The sequence below is a fragment of the Vombatus ursinus genome, unplaced genomic scaffold (genome assembly GCF_900497805.2).
Source record: "Vombatus ursinus unplaced genomic scaffold, bare-nosed wombat genome assembly UNPS02014832.1, whole genome shotgun sequence".
Taxonomy (NCBI): Eukaryota; Metazoa; Chordata; class Mammalia; order Diprotodontia; family Vombatidae; genus Vombatus; species Vombatus ursinus.
Genome location: NW_020954610.1, coordinates 63221554 through 63236374, shown reverse-complemented (window position 1 = coordinate 63236374; position 14821 = coordinate 63221554). Strand labels below are relative to the sequence as shown.

Genomic DNA, 14821 nt, shown 5'->3' with positions numbered 1-14821 from the left:
GTTTTGTTTCCTCATTCTGGTGGTTCTTCCTATTGGTTCTAATTCTTACTTACAACATCACCAATATGATGTTTAATAGGAATGTATATGTATAGCCTATATCAGATTGTGCGCCGTCTTGGGGAGAGAGGTGGGGAGGGAGGGGGAGAAAAATTTAAAACTCATTCAAAAGCTTATGGAAGTGATTGTTGATAAATCAAAATAAATTAATTTTAAAAACCCCATTTCATCTCCAACTCCCTGCCTTTGCACTGGCTGAGCCCATGCCTAGAATTCTACCTCCACCTTCCTCTCCTTTCTCACCTCTGCTTCTTAGAATCCCTGGCTACCTTCGAGGTTCAATTCAAAGTACCAGCTCCTTCACAGAGCCTTTCCCTGTTTCACCAGTAGTTACTGTTTTCCCTTCTAAAATATTTTGAGTTTACTTATGCTTCCCCTGCCCCCCAACCTCTCTAACTGGATGTATTTTCCTTGAGGGTTACTGTTTTGTTTATCTTTTTATATCACCTAGATGTCCCACAGTAACATTGGAAGTGTTTAGGCAAACAATACTGAATTGAAAGCATGATTTTATTTCATATTTTGATTGTTTTTATTAGGATTGCTATTATTAACTTAAAAAATTAGTTAAAAAAATAAGTCCAGGGGCAGCTAGGTGGCACAGTGGTTAGAGCACTGGCCCTGAAGTCAGGAGGACCTGAGTTCACATCCAGCCTCAGACTAAACACTTGACACTTACTAGCTGCATGACCCTGGACAAGTCACTTAACCCCACTTGCCTAAAAAAAAAAAAAAAAGTCCAGATTTCCACTGTCATTTTAGCTTGCCTAGTCCTGAGGTACTTACATCACTCTTCCCTACCAAGGAGGAGGAAGTTTTCCATTAATTCTCGTAGTCTTTTGGCTTGCCTCTCTTAATCTGACTTAACTACAATCATGCCAGGTACACAGATGTAGGCTAGCAGATAAGAGTGCCAGGCCTGGAGACACTTCCCAGCTGTGTGACCCTAGGCAAGTCATGTAATCTGTTGCCTCAGTTTCCTCATCTGCAAAATCCAGATAATAATAGTACTTACCTCCCAAGATTGTTGTGAGGATCAAATGAGAATGATTGTAAAGAGTTTAGCACTGTGCCTGAGGCTTAGTAAGCACTGCATAAATGTTAGCTATTATTATTAAATTCAGTTTAACATTCCTATTTGTCTTTCTCAGACCATATTATGTTTTTCCCCTTCCCCCCTAATTAATCTAAATGCTCCTCAAGGGCAGAGATTATTTCCTTCCTCAGGATGGGGCAGGCTTTATCTCCCAACATTTAAGAGTGGGAGCTTCCTGGGGGTAAGGACTAGATGAGTTATTCTTTTTTCTTTCTTTCTTTCTTTTTTTTTTTTTGGTGAGACCGTCAGGGTTAAGTGACTTGCCCAGGGTCATACATCTGAGGCTGGATTTGAACTCAGGTCCTCCTGACTTCAGGGCCAGTGCTCTATCCACTGCGCCACCTAGCTGCCCCTCCAGCTCATTTTACAGATGAGGATCTGAGGCAAACAGGGTTAAAGTGACTTGCCTAGGATCACACAGCTAGTAAATGTCTGAGGTCAGATTTGAACTCAGGAAGATGAGTCCTTCTGATTCTGGGCCCAGCACTCTATCCAGATCCATACAGAAGTAGCAAACAATGGGTTTGTTCCCCGGGGTTGTTCCTGATGGAGAGGCTGGGCATAAGAGTGGAAAGTTGTGATTTCAGAATCTCCTAAATCGGGGAAGAGAATCTGACGAAACGCCTTCCAGTTTTGAGATTTGGTGTGATTCTGTGAAAAGCTGATTCCATTCCATTAGAGTGAGGAGCACAAGACAGCTGACAAGCCATCTACCTGGAGCCAGACAGGGCTAGTAATGGATGCCCCTCTGGAACATATACTCCTCTCCATCTGTTACAGTCCTCTGAGCTGGAAGAAGAAGAAAAGAGCCCAACTTTCCTCTACTCATCCCAGGCCAGTTCCCTCACTGTGCCAAGAAGACGCCATTTTTATTCCTACCTCTGAACTCTCAATATTGCCCTTTCAGAGTACCCTCAATTATCCAACCCCTACTGTGCGTAGGAGAAAGGAATTACATGGACCCTATGGGGATGCAAAGATATATAAGGCAATGTAAGCCTTGTCCTCAGGAAGCTTATTCTTAGAAAAGACATTTGCCTGAATGATCACAATACAATGTGTTACAAGGGATTTTCATCAGTGGAAGGAGAAACAATTTCTGACTTGGGTGGCTGGTGAGGCCTCACAGAGTAGGTAGCATTTGAAGGATGGATAGTATTTTAACTGGCAGAGATAGATGAGGATGGCGGACATTTTAGGCATATAAAACGAGGGGAGACAAAGTACCAAGTAGGAAAACATGAGATATGTTCAGGGAATGGTTAGTAATCAAGCTTGGCTAGAACAGAGGTGGACAGTGAGAGATGAAGCTGGAAAGGTGGGCTACAGACATCTTTGGTGGGCCTTGAATGCCAGGCAAAAGATTTTTAAATGTATCCTGTGGGTGGTGTGACAACACTGGAGGTTCTAGACTGAGGATGTGACTTGATTAAGGTGGAAATTTCAGAAGGGCAGTCTAGCAGGAGAGGACGGGGCTGGTTAATTTTTCAGTCTCCTTGCCATCAAAACATGAACAAATGAGGTCAGTATACAGGGATAAGGATGGGATTCATGATTTCATTGGTCAGTGTATGTGTGTCCTAAATTAAAATAAGTGAAAATGAATTTTGATTTGAGAATTCAAGGTTCTGGGTGAGATAAGCATTTACGGTCAGCTCCTCTGGCTTTAAGCGTGAGCGCATTCATGCGCGCGCACACACACACGCTAAAAGGTACAGCTGGTTATCTCAAATAGAGCTTCAGTCTCTAACCAGACTGAACTCCCCAATAGTATATGTGCCTTTGTCTTTTTTCTTGCTCCCCCCAGTCCCCAGCACCTTGCTAGGCACGTGGCATGAAGCTATGGAGAGGAAATCGCTTTTTGTGGTTGGATTGTTGAAGTCATTTTGTTTCTCAGTCCCAGTGTCAATAAAGTCACACTGTCAATAAAGAAACGATGTCAATAAAGGCATGTTGTCTGATTGGGACACCAGGGGATGCAGCAAATCACAGCTAGAATTCTCTCCTCTCTTGTTCATTTGCCTTTGTCCTTTTTATTCGACGATTGCACATGTGAGTGGCCTAGGAGTTGCCCAAGGCTAAGAATCCTATTTCTTCTTCCACACACACACACACACACACACACACACTGCTCTGATTAGGTTAATGAGGTTTCCTCTCCCCTTCTCCCATTTCTGGCCTTTGGAGACACTGAACAGATAAGACGTTTGAGACTACACATGTTTCCCTTAAATGGGTATATGAAAAAATATATAAAATAATAATAATAATAATAACTGGCCTTTATATAGCAGGGTTACTGTGAGAATCACGTGAAAAAAATGTACGCAAAATGTCTTGCAAACTTTGAGTGCTGGTTGTGATCAATTGAGAGATTATGTAGGGCCAGCACAGGGGGGTGACCAGTATATACTGGTTGAGTGAATGATTGCTTCTCCCTTAAAAAGGAAAAAAAAACAAGATTCAGGAAGAGAAAGGTCTGACTAAATCTCAAAGAATACATCTAGACTGCTGACTCAAAAAGCAACAGCCCAGCTTTAGATTGTAGCTAGGTTTGGCAGTGGATAGAGTGCTAGGCCTGGAGTCATAAAGACCTGAGTTCAAATCCATCCTTAGACACTTCCCAACTATGTGACCCTGGGCAAGTCACTTAACCTCTTAGTTTCTGAATCTGTAAAATGGGGATAACAATAATACCTACCTAATACCAGGGTTGTGAGGATCCAATGAGATAGTTTTTGTAAAGTGCTTAGTATAGTATCTGGCACATAACAGGTGCTATATAAATACTAGCTATTATCATTATTACAGTGGATAATGGTAGTAGAGAGAATTTGAGAAAACAGAAGGATCATGCTTCTCAGTTCAATTAACCTTCCCCTAAATAAACTTTTCTGGCTTTCAGGTCAAAGGGCAAAAACCAAATCATTGGTCTTGCCAAAGGGATTTCCAGTTAGTGACACCTCCACGGGAACATCTCACAGCCCTGTCCTACATCTCAGCCTTCTCCCGATTGGGTTCATTCTGTAAGTGCATCCTCTGACCGCCCAGGGTCTCAGCTGCCCCCTACTCACATCAGAGTGATTTGACCACCTTCCATTCTTAACCCTCATAGAACTCCAAGCCCACCTCTCTATTCAAGTGACTACTACCATAATATTAGACCTTATTACCACCTGCTTAGAATATGGCAATAATCTAATAGTACTTTAGAGTATCAACTTTATCCTAATTCAAGTTCACCTTTTGTATCACTGCCAGGATATCTTATACAGATTATTCCTCAGCTCAAAAACCTTCAGGGCCTCCCCAGTTGTCTACCAAGTAGAGTCTGAATTTGTCATTCATTCAAGGCCCTCCACAATGTGATACCACCTTACCTTTCTGGCTGCATCTCATAATCGTCTCCTCTTTGACTATTCCAGACTGCCTATTCTCTGCCAACCCCGACTTAACATACCAGGCTCTCCACTCTCTCACCTCAGTGCTTTTGCTCACATTCCCTATGTCTGAAATCCTACACCTCCATTTATATATCTTTGGAATTCCCACTTATCCTTTAAAGTCCTACTCAAAGGCTACTTCATCTAGGGAGGCTTTCCTTATGCCCGTGGTGAGCAATGAAGTCCCTTGGATTTCCCACAGCCCTTTGCTTTGCATCTTTCTAATGCCCTTATGCAATGTAGTACCGGCTGTATTGGTTGTCTATTGGATTCCGCACACAATAGGTGCCTAACAAATAGTTGTTGTTGAATGTTGAAGGACTTGAAGAGATAGCTCTGAATCAGTAGGACTGAGCAGAAACTCCATCCATCCCTCTTCCAACCCTATCCTCCCCATCCCCCACATCACAAACATTCACAACTTTTTTTCTGTGTCAGTTCTTTATTATTATAGTAATAAGGACAAGAGAGTTCGGATTTTTATTATGTGGTGTAAGTTATGGGGGAGGAGGAGTAAAGGAGACAATGGCAACAGAGCTGGACAAAAAGAACCCAGAGACAAGACCTGCATCTCTGCAAGTCACCTCGACTTCTGATCCCCCCAGAACTTCCAGCCATAGTGAGTAAAAGACAGGGACTGTCCGGCATCCTTTTCCCACTTCAAATTGGGGCTGACTAAAGAATAGTAACCCCCTAAAGCCCCCTCCCCCAAACTCTAATAAAAACAGGGCCAATCCTTATGCCAAGTGGAAGGGGAAGAGACAAAGCTGGGGGGGCACAGGAAGGTCACATCCACCGGGGGGGGGGTGACTGAGACATTAAATACAAGGAAATGGAGGGCCCTGAGTGGGGAACATGTTCTGGGGGGGAATCAACCAATGAATGCCTCCCCTCACTCTGTTGCTGGTTTGACTTGTTTCACTGCCTCCAGCTGGGACAGTAGCTCATCCCACTGGACAAACTGCTTGGAGAGGAGAATCGTCTTGGAAGTGGGGTCAAGGATGAGAATAACCGTGGTGCCCAAGGGGGCTACAGTCAATGGGCATTTCACATATCTATTTGCAGGGGAGTTTTAAATGAACAGCTGGACAGGCAAGAGGGAGACACAAGACTTGGAAAGGGCAAAGCACTATTCAGGTTAGCCTTCTGAAAATCCTGCCTTCACCCGATCATTCCCCTACTCTAGAACCTCTAAGGATTCTTCACAGCACACAGGATTCAGCCCAACCTGTTTGGCTTATTGGTTAAAGCTCTCTATGCTCTGACCCCAATCAACCTTTCCAACCTCATCTACCACTATTTCCCATGAAGGACCTCCACTCCAACTGTGCTAGACCATTCACCATTCCCTGAACATGTCCTCAGTTCTCCCATCTGCCACTTTTATTTACATCATTCCCTAAAACTGGAATGTCCTTCCCAATTTCTGGTTGTTGAAATTCCATTCATCACCCAAGGCTTAATTCAAATGTTCTCAATTCCTCTGTGAAATTTTCCCTGGCCATCCCAATTTGTAAACACATGTGACACTCAAGAAAAGCCAAGGAGGGACACTGACCTTCTCAGCCACTTCCAAGGAGACATAGGATTTGGGGGCGGAAGGGTGGGAGGCAGGGGGACAGGGCCTAATGAAGGGAGGAGCAAGGGGACAAGAGACTAGGCTTGGCCATGCTGAGAAGCAGGGGAACCCCACTGAGGTGAAAGGATACCATCTTGTTGTACTCCTCAAGGAGGGCCTTGGTCGCTTTAGTCACTTCCTCACACTGATCCTGAAATGAAAAAATGAAGCTGGAAGCTATCTGGTGGCAGAAGTGGACTTTCCCAGGCTAGCACTGCTCAAAGGTAGAACAGGAACTCTGGGCCTTCCTGCTCTCTTTGCTTCTTCTCTCGACACTGTGCTGCTGCTGCTCAACCCCAGAGGCTCCTTCGGTGGGGAGGTGGAAGCGACATTTTTAAAAGGGGCTAGAAAGGCTGTGCTAATGCTTAACCCAAGAGACTTAATGAATCACTAATGGGGACTATCAGGTCCCTGGCAGGCAGATGAGAGAGAGACAGAGATTGGGTGGATGCCTTAGAGCCTTCAGTTAGTTTGGCCACAACTAGATCAGGGGAAGACAGGTTGGATGCACCCAGGGGCACCCACTTATGTCCCACTCCCACCTCCCCAAAGCAGAACCTGAATTAGGAGAATTCAAGGCAGATGAAGGCCTGGATCACTGGTGGAGAGAGCTCATGGCAAGAAGCTCAGAGCAGAAGCAGTAGTTTTCCTGCTCTGTAGGTCTCACTTAGGGTTAAACTGTCCCTGTTATCTTCCTCCATTCCCTCTTCCCCCACAGCCATTGAGAAGAAGGGTAGATTGAGTCAAGAAACTAGAGTTCTAGTTTTATTTCTGTTACTGACTTCTTGTGACTTTAGGCAAGCCACTAACCACTCCAAGCATGCTTCCTCAACTGAAAAATTCTGCAAGTTGATTTCTTCTTGGATTTCTGGGGAAAAGGGAGAGAAAATCCAGGGCAAGATGGACTGAAAGACAGGTACATATTCCTGATCTATCTTTGGTTTGCATAAATGCAGAGAAAGGGACTGCCTTTTCCCTTCCACCTCCACTCTCCTCCCTCCCTGCCTCCCACCCCCAAGATCCAGACACCACACCCCTACCTGCTGCTGGATGTGGATCTGTGACAGAGCCTGCAGCCGGGCAGCATGCTTGGGAACAGCTGAAAATCACACAAGCACAAGCCTGTTATTTGATGGGTTGTGTTTTTTTTTTTTTTTTAATCCTCTAGAGAATACTCAATAGTCTATTAGGTCTTTGGCTAGGATTAAAGTATTGAGTCTCTAAACTAAACAAACGATAGTTTCTATTGATTGCCTAGTAACTGTGGATGGAGGAAGGGCTCTGTGGGAGGGTGGGGCAGGGGAGCCAGTGCTGAAGGTTCCCAGGGCAAAAAAGTTGCCTGGCCACCTTCTGCCTCCCTTTCACTCCTGGAAGGGCAGGATGGAAAAAGGAGGTTAGGTCTGGTACTAATCATGGGATCATGGCTTACTGGAGCACCAAAGGAAAGTGCAAAGGAGGTAAGCAAAGCTTCAGAGTCCCAGGCCAGCTTTGCTACCCTTCCCAAAGGCTGGATACCCCTGGGGCCTGGGTACAGAGCAAGGACAAAGGGCTTTATAGAGATGTTGACATGTCACTATGATCTATCCTTCTCTTTCCTTCCCTGGTGGGGTCCAGCCTGCCCAGGGGACAAACAGCTCGCTACCTGAGCCCAGGACCGGGCCACTAATATGCAGTAAGTCCATAAGCAAGCCTCCCAGAAATTCATTCTGAGCATCAGCAGCAGCTTGTGGCAGTGAGACAAGGACTTCCAGTAGTCAGCATTGAGGAGATAGGGAAAACTTCTAAAGAAGGACAAGATGGATATCTGGATTCAATTGAAGCCTAGGTCTGTCATTCACTCCTGCTTCCTCCACCCGACTCTGCAGAGGCAGAGGCTGCTCTCTGTCAGTATGCAGAAAGAATTCTCCACACCTCACTGTAGAGGCTAAGCCTGACAGAGGGCAGGGATGAACCTTCTGATTGCCACCTCATCCCTAGGGCCCTGGCCCCACCAAACCAAGCGGTAAGGGCTAGAATGGAAACCAGGGAGATTAAAAACTCAAGTTTTCAATATCTTTTAGGTGACAGGCAGCAATAATGCTGCAGGGCCAGCTGGGACCTAGTGCTAATGACAATAAGAGATAACTTTACACAGGTATAAACGACCCTTTCACCACAGAGTGGAACTCAAATTACATGAGAAAAAATTTCTCCACAATGAATGCCACTAAGGCCTACAATGAGTAAAGGGGGAGACTGTGGAATCTATTTTCCTCATTAAGAATAGGGAAATGGACAATACCTTCCAGAGCTTGCTTTTAGGAATTCTGATCTCCTTTTTGTATATAGGGAAACTGACATCCAAAGAAAGGAATATGGATTAATCTAAGTGGTTCAGTGAGAAAAAAGGGAACAAAGGAGAACTGTGGTTCCATATGAAGCCCTCATCCTAGAACCTCTAGAGAAGGACCCCAAAAAGGATCACAAGCACATACAGATTCTCAATGACAGCCCCAAACCAAGAGGGAACATGCTATCTGTATCTAGATACTGATCAAGGCAGTGGCAGGGGCCTATAGTAGGGACTCAAGCGTGGAGGTTGGAGGTGCTAGAATTTGAGTCACCTATGCTGACTGAGCCATATTCAGGACCCTTCCCATATCTATACCACTCCAACCTGGACAAAAGTCCAAAGAGACATTACAAGGCAGGATGCAATAAGCTAGCTAGCATGGCCATTTCTGTATTTGTCCTGAGGAGGTAAGCAGCAATTGCAGCTGATTTTTCCCAGGGGATGGGGTCTTGGAGTTACCTTTGATATGAGAGCTGTCCAGGAGAGGAGCCAGGGTCTCCACCTGCTCCAGGAGTGCCACTTGGGAGAGAATAAACTGCTCCTCTGAGAGGAAAGGAAGCAGACAGTGAAGCAAAGATCAGGGCCTAAGCTGATACCTCCTGCCCCAATAATCTTTTGAGAGAGGGAGAGAGAGAGGGAGGGAGAGGGAGAGAGAGAGAGAGAGAGAGAGAGAGAGAGAGAGAGAGAGAGTGTGTGTGTGTGTGTGTGTGGGTGTGTGTGTAGTGAGAAAATAGACATCCAGAGGTTACAAGGTCAACTATGAGCTAATCCTAGTGCCTTTCTTCTACACTGGATTTGGGGGATCTCTATTGCTCTGACATCAGGGATCCTTAACACGGATAGATTTTGGGGGTCCATGGACTTGGATAGGAAAAAAAATTACGTCTTTTATTTTCACTAACCTTTCACCGAAAAGAATATTTCCTTCAATTATTTAAAAATATTATTCTGAGAGAGGGTATACAGGCTTCCCTAGGCTGCCAAAATGGTCCTTGACACACAAAAAGATTAGGAACTCCTGCTCCAGATTCTACCCTGCCCCTAGTGTTATACACATTCTCATGATGCACAACTTGCCACCCAAGGCCGCTGTTTCCCTGATCCCCTAAATAGAATGCCCTCTTGTCTCCCTCTGCCAATCCAAATCTCACCCACCCTACAAGATCCAGTTCAGTTCTACCTTCTCCTCCATCCATCTAATCAAGCAACAAATGTTTATTTAATACCTATTATATGCAAGGCACTGTAGTAATATAAAGATATATAATAGTAACTAGCATTTATATGGTCATTTAAGGCTTGCAAAGTGCTTTACAATTATTATCTCCTTTCACTCTCACAACCACCCGGGGAGGTTAGATGCTATTATTATCCCCATTTTACAGATGAGGAAACTGAGGCAAGCAGCAGTTAAGTGACTTGTCCAGCAGCGCACAGCTAGCTAGTAAGGCTCTTAAGGCGATCCGAACTCAGGTCTTCCTGACTCCAGGTCTAGCACTCTATCCGCCGCGCCAGGTCTAGTTTGGGAGACAAAGACACATGCACACAAACAGTACAAGGGAGTGTGTACTAAGTGCTAACTGTGCAGTACAGACATGTAAGTGCTACATAAATTCAGAGGAAGAAGTTAGGGTAGTCAGGAAAGACTTCAAGGAGAAAGAAAGTCTTGAATTGGGCCCTAAAGAGGATGGGCAGGATTTAAATAGGTGAAGAATACAAAAAAATTTGAGATTGGCAGAGTGAGACTACACCATGCAGGGCCCAGAAATTCCAAGCTAAGTGGTTCTCACTTTATCAGTAGACAATGGAGCACCACTAAAGGTTTCGGAGCAAAGCAGTGACATGATGGAAGCATTTTAGGAAGATCAGCCTGGGGACAGTATGGAATAGATATGAGAGAGACTAGAAGCAAGAAGACTTATTTAGGAGGTTACTGCAATAATTCAAGTATGAGATGATTAAACTTGGACTAGGATTTTGGCAGTGGAAATGGGAAGGAAGGGAAGCATGTTAAAGATATTACAAAGGAAGAATCAGCAGGACCTTGAAACTATCTAGACGACTGGCCACAGTGACTGCCCCTCTTTTTCTGACCTCTCATAGTCAGTATTCTGCAGGGAACAGGAACAGTGCCATACTCCTTTTATGGATGTCCTGAATTAAACTTCTTGAAAGTTAAGGACCATATCTTCTCTTTCTATTATCTCCTATAATAATCAACACAAAGTTGGGCACACAGTATGTATTCAAATAAATCCTTATTGATTTCCTACAATCATCAAGTTGATAGTCTGCTATTCCCCATTCCTTTACACTGTGAGATAAAAGAACTTAAAAATAAGACCCTTTACAATTCCCAGTAATTCTCCCAAATTACTCCACCTCCAAACCCAAGTTCATGTCAACCCTTCCCCTTAAAACCTATTTCCTCACTTGAGTGAGGCCTAGCAGACAAAGGGTAACTTTGGGGTGAAAATCCTGAGGAGCTACTGGATGAGCACACCCAAGGGAGGAAGACTGATCTTAGGACACTCATTAGCCCATACCAGGACTTCAACAGGTCTGTTCTCTGATGTGGCTCTGAATTTGGCTCCGTTAGTCACAACGACTACCATGAGAACAAGAATCATGGAGTAGACCTACCCTCTCTGCCCATGAGAATTTGGAGCCCCTCCTCACCCTGAGGACTCCACAGGGAATTCTAAGGCACTTCATAATGGCTGATGGTCTAGAGTAGGCTGGGCCTTTCAGTGCTAGCTCAAAGTAAATAAAACCTTGAGTTGGGCTAGTCTCTTCAGGAATGGGGAACATCTCCAAGGCTAAAGTGGTCCAGCAATTAGATGGATATAGGATTCGCCAGTGGTGCCTAGTAGGGAAAACTCTCTACTTGTTTACCTGCTAAGATGAACTGCAATTTGGCAGCATTAGGAACAGTAATCCGATCAATGTACTCAGGATCCAGGTATTTTATCAGGTCTTCGACTAAATAATCACAAGAAAGAAAGGCAACAGAGAAAAGGTCACCAACTCAAAAAATGTTCAGAAGTTCCTTGTCACTTGGGAAGAGGGAGCAACAATTTAACTTGTGGGGAGAAAGCACATTTGAGCTGGTCATTGTCTCAGTCTAAGATAAATGAGGTCCCTATCATAAAGACTTATATTTTTCCTAGTTTCCAACTTTCTGTTCCCAGTCTCAAATTCAGGGGCTCAGTAAATGATATAGACACTGCCACCACTACCATATCAGGACCATCAGGACACTCTGCTTCCCCTGGTTATAATGACCAAAGTGGGGGTGGGGAATCCCTTTCCATCTTAATTTCAGCTAAAAACAAAGCTAAAGGTTATGGGGTGCTTAATAAATGTTTGAATTATTTATTAATAAGCTAAATTTGAAAACAAAATGCCCCTGAAAATCATGCATGAGAAATTTAAAAGACCACAGGCTTTTAAAAGTTTAACTAAAGTCTAGCTACAAATCAACTTGATTTTAAAAATTTATGCTGAACTCAAAACAGTATAAAGAGCATTTCCATACACACAACAGAAGACAAAACAGGATGTTATATGAAACTGTTAATCTCCATTTCATAACACTTGTTTTTAAAGAAAAAGTATATAATAAATTCTATGTTACTTTCAAAATTGACCTGCTTGTCTATACTTCTTTCTGAATTTACTTCTGTTCTCTTCTTTGTATTTAAAAAAAATCTTTTTTTTTTTTTAGCATCACTATTACTAACCTCCTCCCTTCCTCAATCCAATTAAAAAAAGAGAAAGAAAGAAAAAAAACTTAAAACAAGCAAAGGGAATCAACAAAAGGAATCCACTCAGTGGTCATATCAAAAAATGCATGTCTCTGCACCATATGTTCACCACCTCTTGGTCAGAAGGTAGGTTAACGTGCATAGGTTGTCTGAAGACATGGCTTGTAATTTTTTAAATAAAAATTCTTAAGTTTTTCTAAGTGATTTTTCCTTACAGTGTTGTTGTCTTTGCACAAATTGTTCTCCTGGTTCTGCTTACTTCATTCTGTATCAGCTCATATTGAAATTGTTCTCTGAAATTCTCTTTAATAATTTCTTCTTGGTAGTAGTTCATGTACCATCATTTATTTAGCCATTACCCAAGTGTCTAAGAGGCAATCTAAGGCAATCTTAGTGTCTACTTCTTTACTTTTCTTCCCCATCCCCCCATCCTCCTGCCTAACCACCATCCCTCCCTTCTATATACTACCTTCTTTCTCTCTTGAATTTGATGTATTTCTACACCACATTGTATGTTCAACCTTCTTCTGTCCAGTTCAGATAAGAGTAACATCCATCTGATGCCTTCTCCCATGACTCTTTCCTCCACATTAGTATAATCTTCTTCTCACATACCCCAATTATGAGAAAGAGCAAGTCCCACTATCTTCTTCCTTCTTTTTATATTAGTGTATTTCTTTTACCTTCCTTTTTAATCCTCAGAAAAAAAAAACAATAAACAATTTCTTATTTAACTCCCTAAATATCCTATGAAGACATTGAGGTTCTGAAGGGACACTTGTTTTTTCTCCCCTTATTAGAATGTTAGCCCTTCATCATTATATAGCTGCTTGAATCTGATCAAATATATTTAACTTTCCAGGTTTCTCTGGACTCTTGTGCTTGTATTTCAAAGTTATTACTCAGCTCTGGCCTTTATATCAAATATGCCTAAAAGTCCTTTATTCCATTAAAAATCTTTTTTTTTCCCTTGCAGGATTTTCCTCAGCTTTACAAGGTAAATTAATTTTGGTTTTAAGACTGGCTCTAACAACTTTTGGAATATTGTATTCTAAGATCTCCTCCTGCTTATAGTAAAAGCTGCCACATCTTATGTGATTCTGACTGTGGTTCCCAGATATTTCAACTCTTTCTTTCTGAATGCTGGTATCATTTGGGGACGAGGGAGAACATGGGAGTTCTGGATTCTAGCTATGACATACTGTGGACCAGATACCTTGACATACCTTGATACTAGATCTCTTTTACTGTCTTCTATTTTTTCAATCTTTTAATTTTGTTCTAATGTTTCTTTCTGTCTCATGGAGTCACTGATTCCTACTTTATTATAGTTTTTAGGAAATCTATTTCTTATGTAACATTTAGCATTTTTGCTTCTAAGCTACTTACTCTTCCAATCTCCCCCCGCAGCTTTTTATATCTTCTAGATATTCATATAGTCCTTGTAAAAATCCATTTCTGTCTTTTTTAAAGGAAAGTTCCATTTATTCTCATGCTTTCTGGTGTTTTTGAAAATATATTTTTATTTATTTCATTCATAAATATTTTCTTTGAAATGGAAGCCTTGAATTTTAGCTATGACGTACCTGGAACTTTTCCTTTTGAGGTTTCTTTCATGAGATCATCAGTGGATTCTTTCTACCTTAACTTTGCCCTCTTATTTATTATATTTGGACAGTTTTCATTCATCATTTCTTTTTTTTTACATGTAAATTAAATTACATGTAATTAATTTAATTACATGTAAAAAAAATTTGCCATTCATTTAAAATTTTTTTAGTTCCAAATTCTCTTCCTCCTTCCCTCCCACCCTTCCCCCAACTATTGAGAAGGCAAGCAATAAGATACTGATTACATGTGAAGCCATGCAAAACTTATTTCCAGATTAGCCATGTTGCAAAACACACACACACATACACACACACAAACAAGAAAAATAAATAAAGTAAAATATACTTCAATCTGCACTTAGAGTTTATTTATCAGTTTCCTTTCTGGAAGTGGATATTTTTCATAATGGGTCCTCTGGAATTGTCTTGAATCACTGTCTTGATCAGAGTAGCTAAGTCTTTCAGAGTTGATCCTCCTTACAATATTGCTGTTACTGTACACAATGTTCTCCTGGTTCTGCTCACTTCACTTTACAAAATCAATTTTATTTTCCTTTGAGTTTCTGCTTATTGCTGTTATGGACAGCTGTTATGGAGTTATTCTCTCCTTTTGGAGGATCTCTAGATTTTCTTTCTTTCTTTTTTTTTTTTTTAGGCAATTGGGGTTAAGTGACTTGCCCAGGGTCACACAGCTAGTAAGTGTCAAGTGTTTGGTCTGAGACCACATTTGAACTCAGGGTCCTCCTGACTTCAGGGCCAGTGCTCTATTCACTGAGCCACCGAGCTGCCCCGGATCTCTAGATTTTTAATAAATTGTGATACTAGTCAGTGCTGTCTCTCATTTTCTCATTTTTCTGACTTTAGTTCCTGAATTGGAACTCTCTGCCAGGGCCAG

General features: G+C 42.3%; 1 protein-coding gene across 2 annotated transcripts in view; it reads right to left on the bottom strand.

The window, feature by feature from the left end:
* Positions 1 to 5027: 5027 nt before the first annotated feature.
* DCTN3 (dynactin subunit 3) overlaps positions 5028 to 14821 on the bottom strand; it is a 25185-nt gene continuing 15391 nt past the window's right edge. Inside the window, exons 3-7 of one of the 2 annotated variants that reach the window (XM_027839628.1) lie at positions 11445 to 11531; positions 9009 to 9092; positions 7258 to 7316; positions 6309 to 6368; positions 5028 to 5581 (exon numbers count right to left, since the gene is read on the bottom strand). In XM_027839628.1, the coding sequence (XP_027695429.1) occupies positions 5492 to 5581; positions 6309 to 6368; positions 7258 to 7316; positions 9009 to 9092; positions 11445 to 11531 (380 nt within the window). In that variant the 3' untranslated portion in view covers positions 5028 to 5491. The remainder of the gene's footprint in view (positions 5582 to 6308; positions 6369 to 7257; positions 7317 to 9008; positions 9093 to 11444; positions 11532 to 14821) is intronic. The other variant, XM_027839629.1, reaches the window with a different exon arrangement.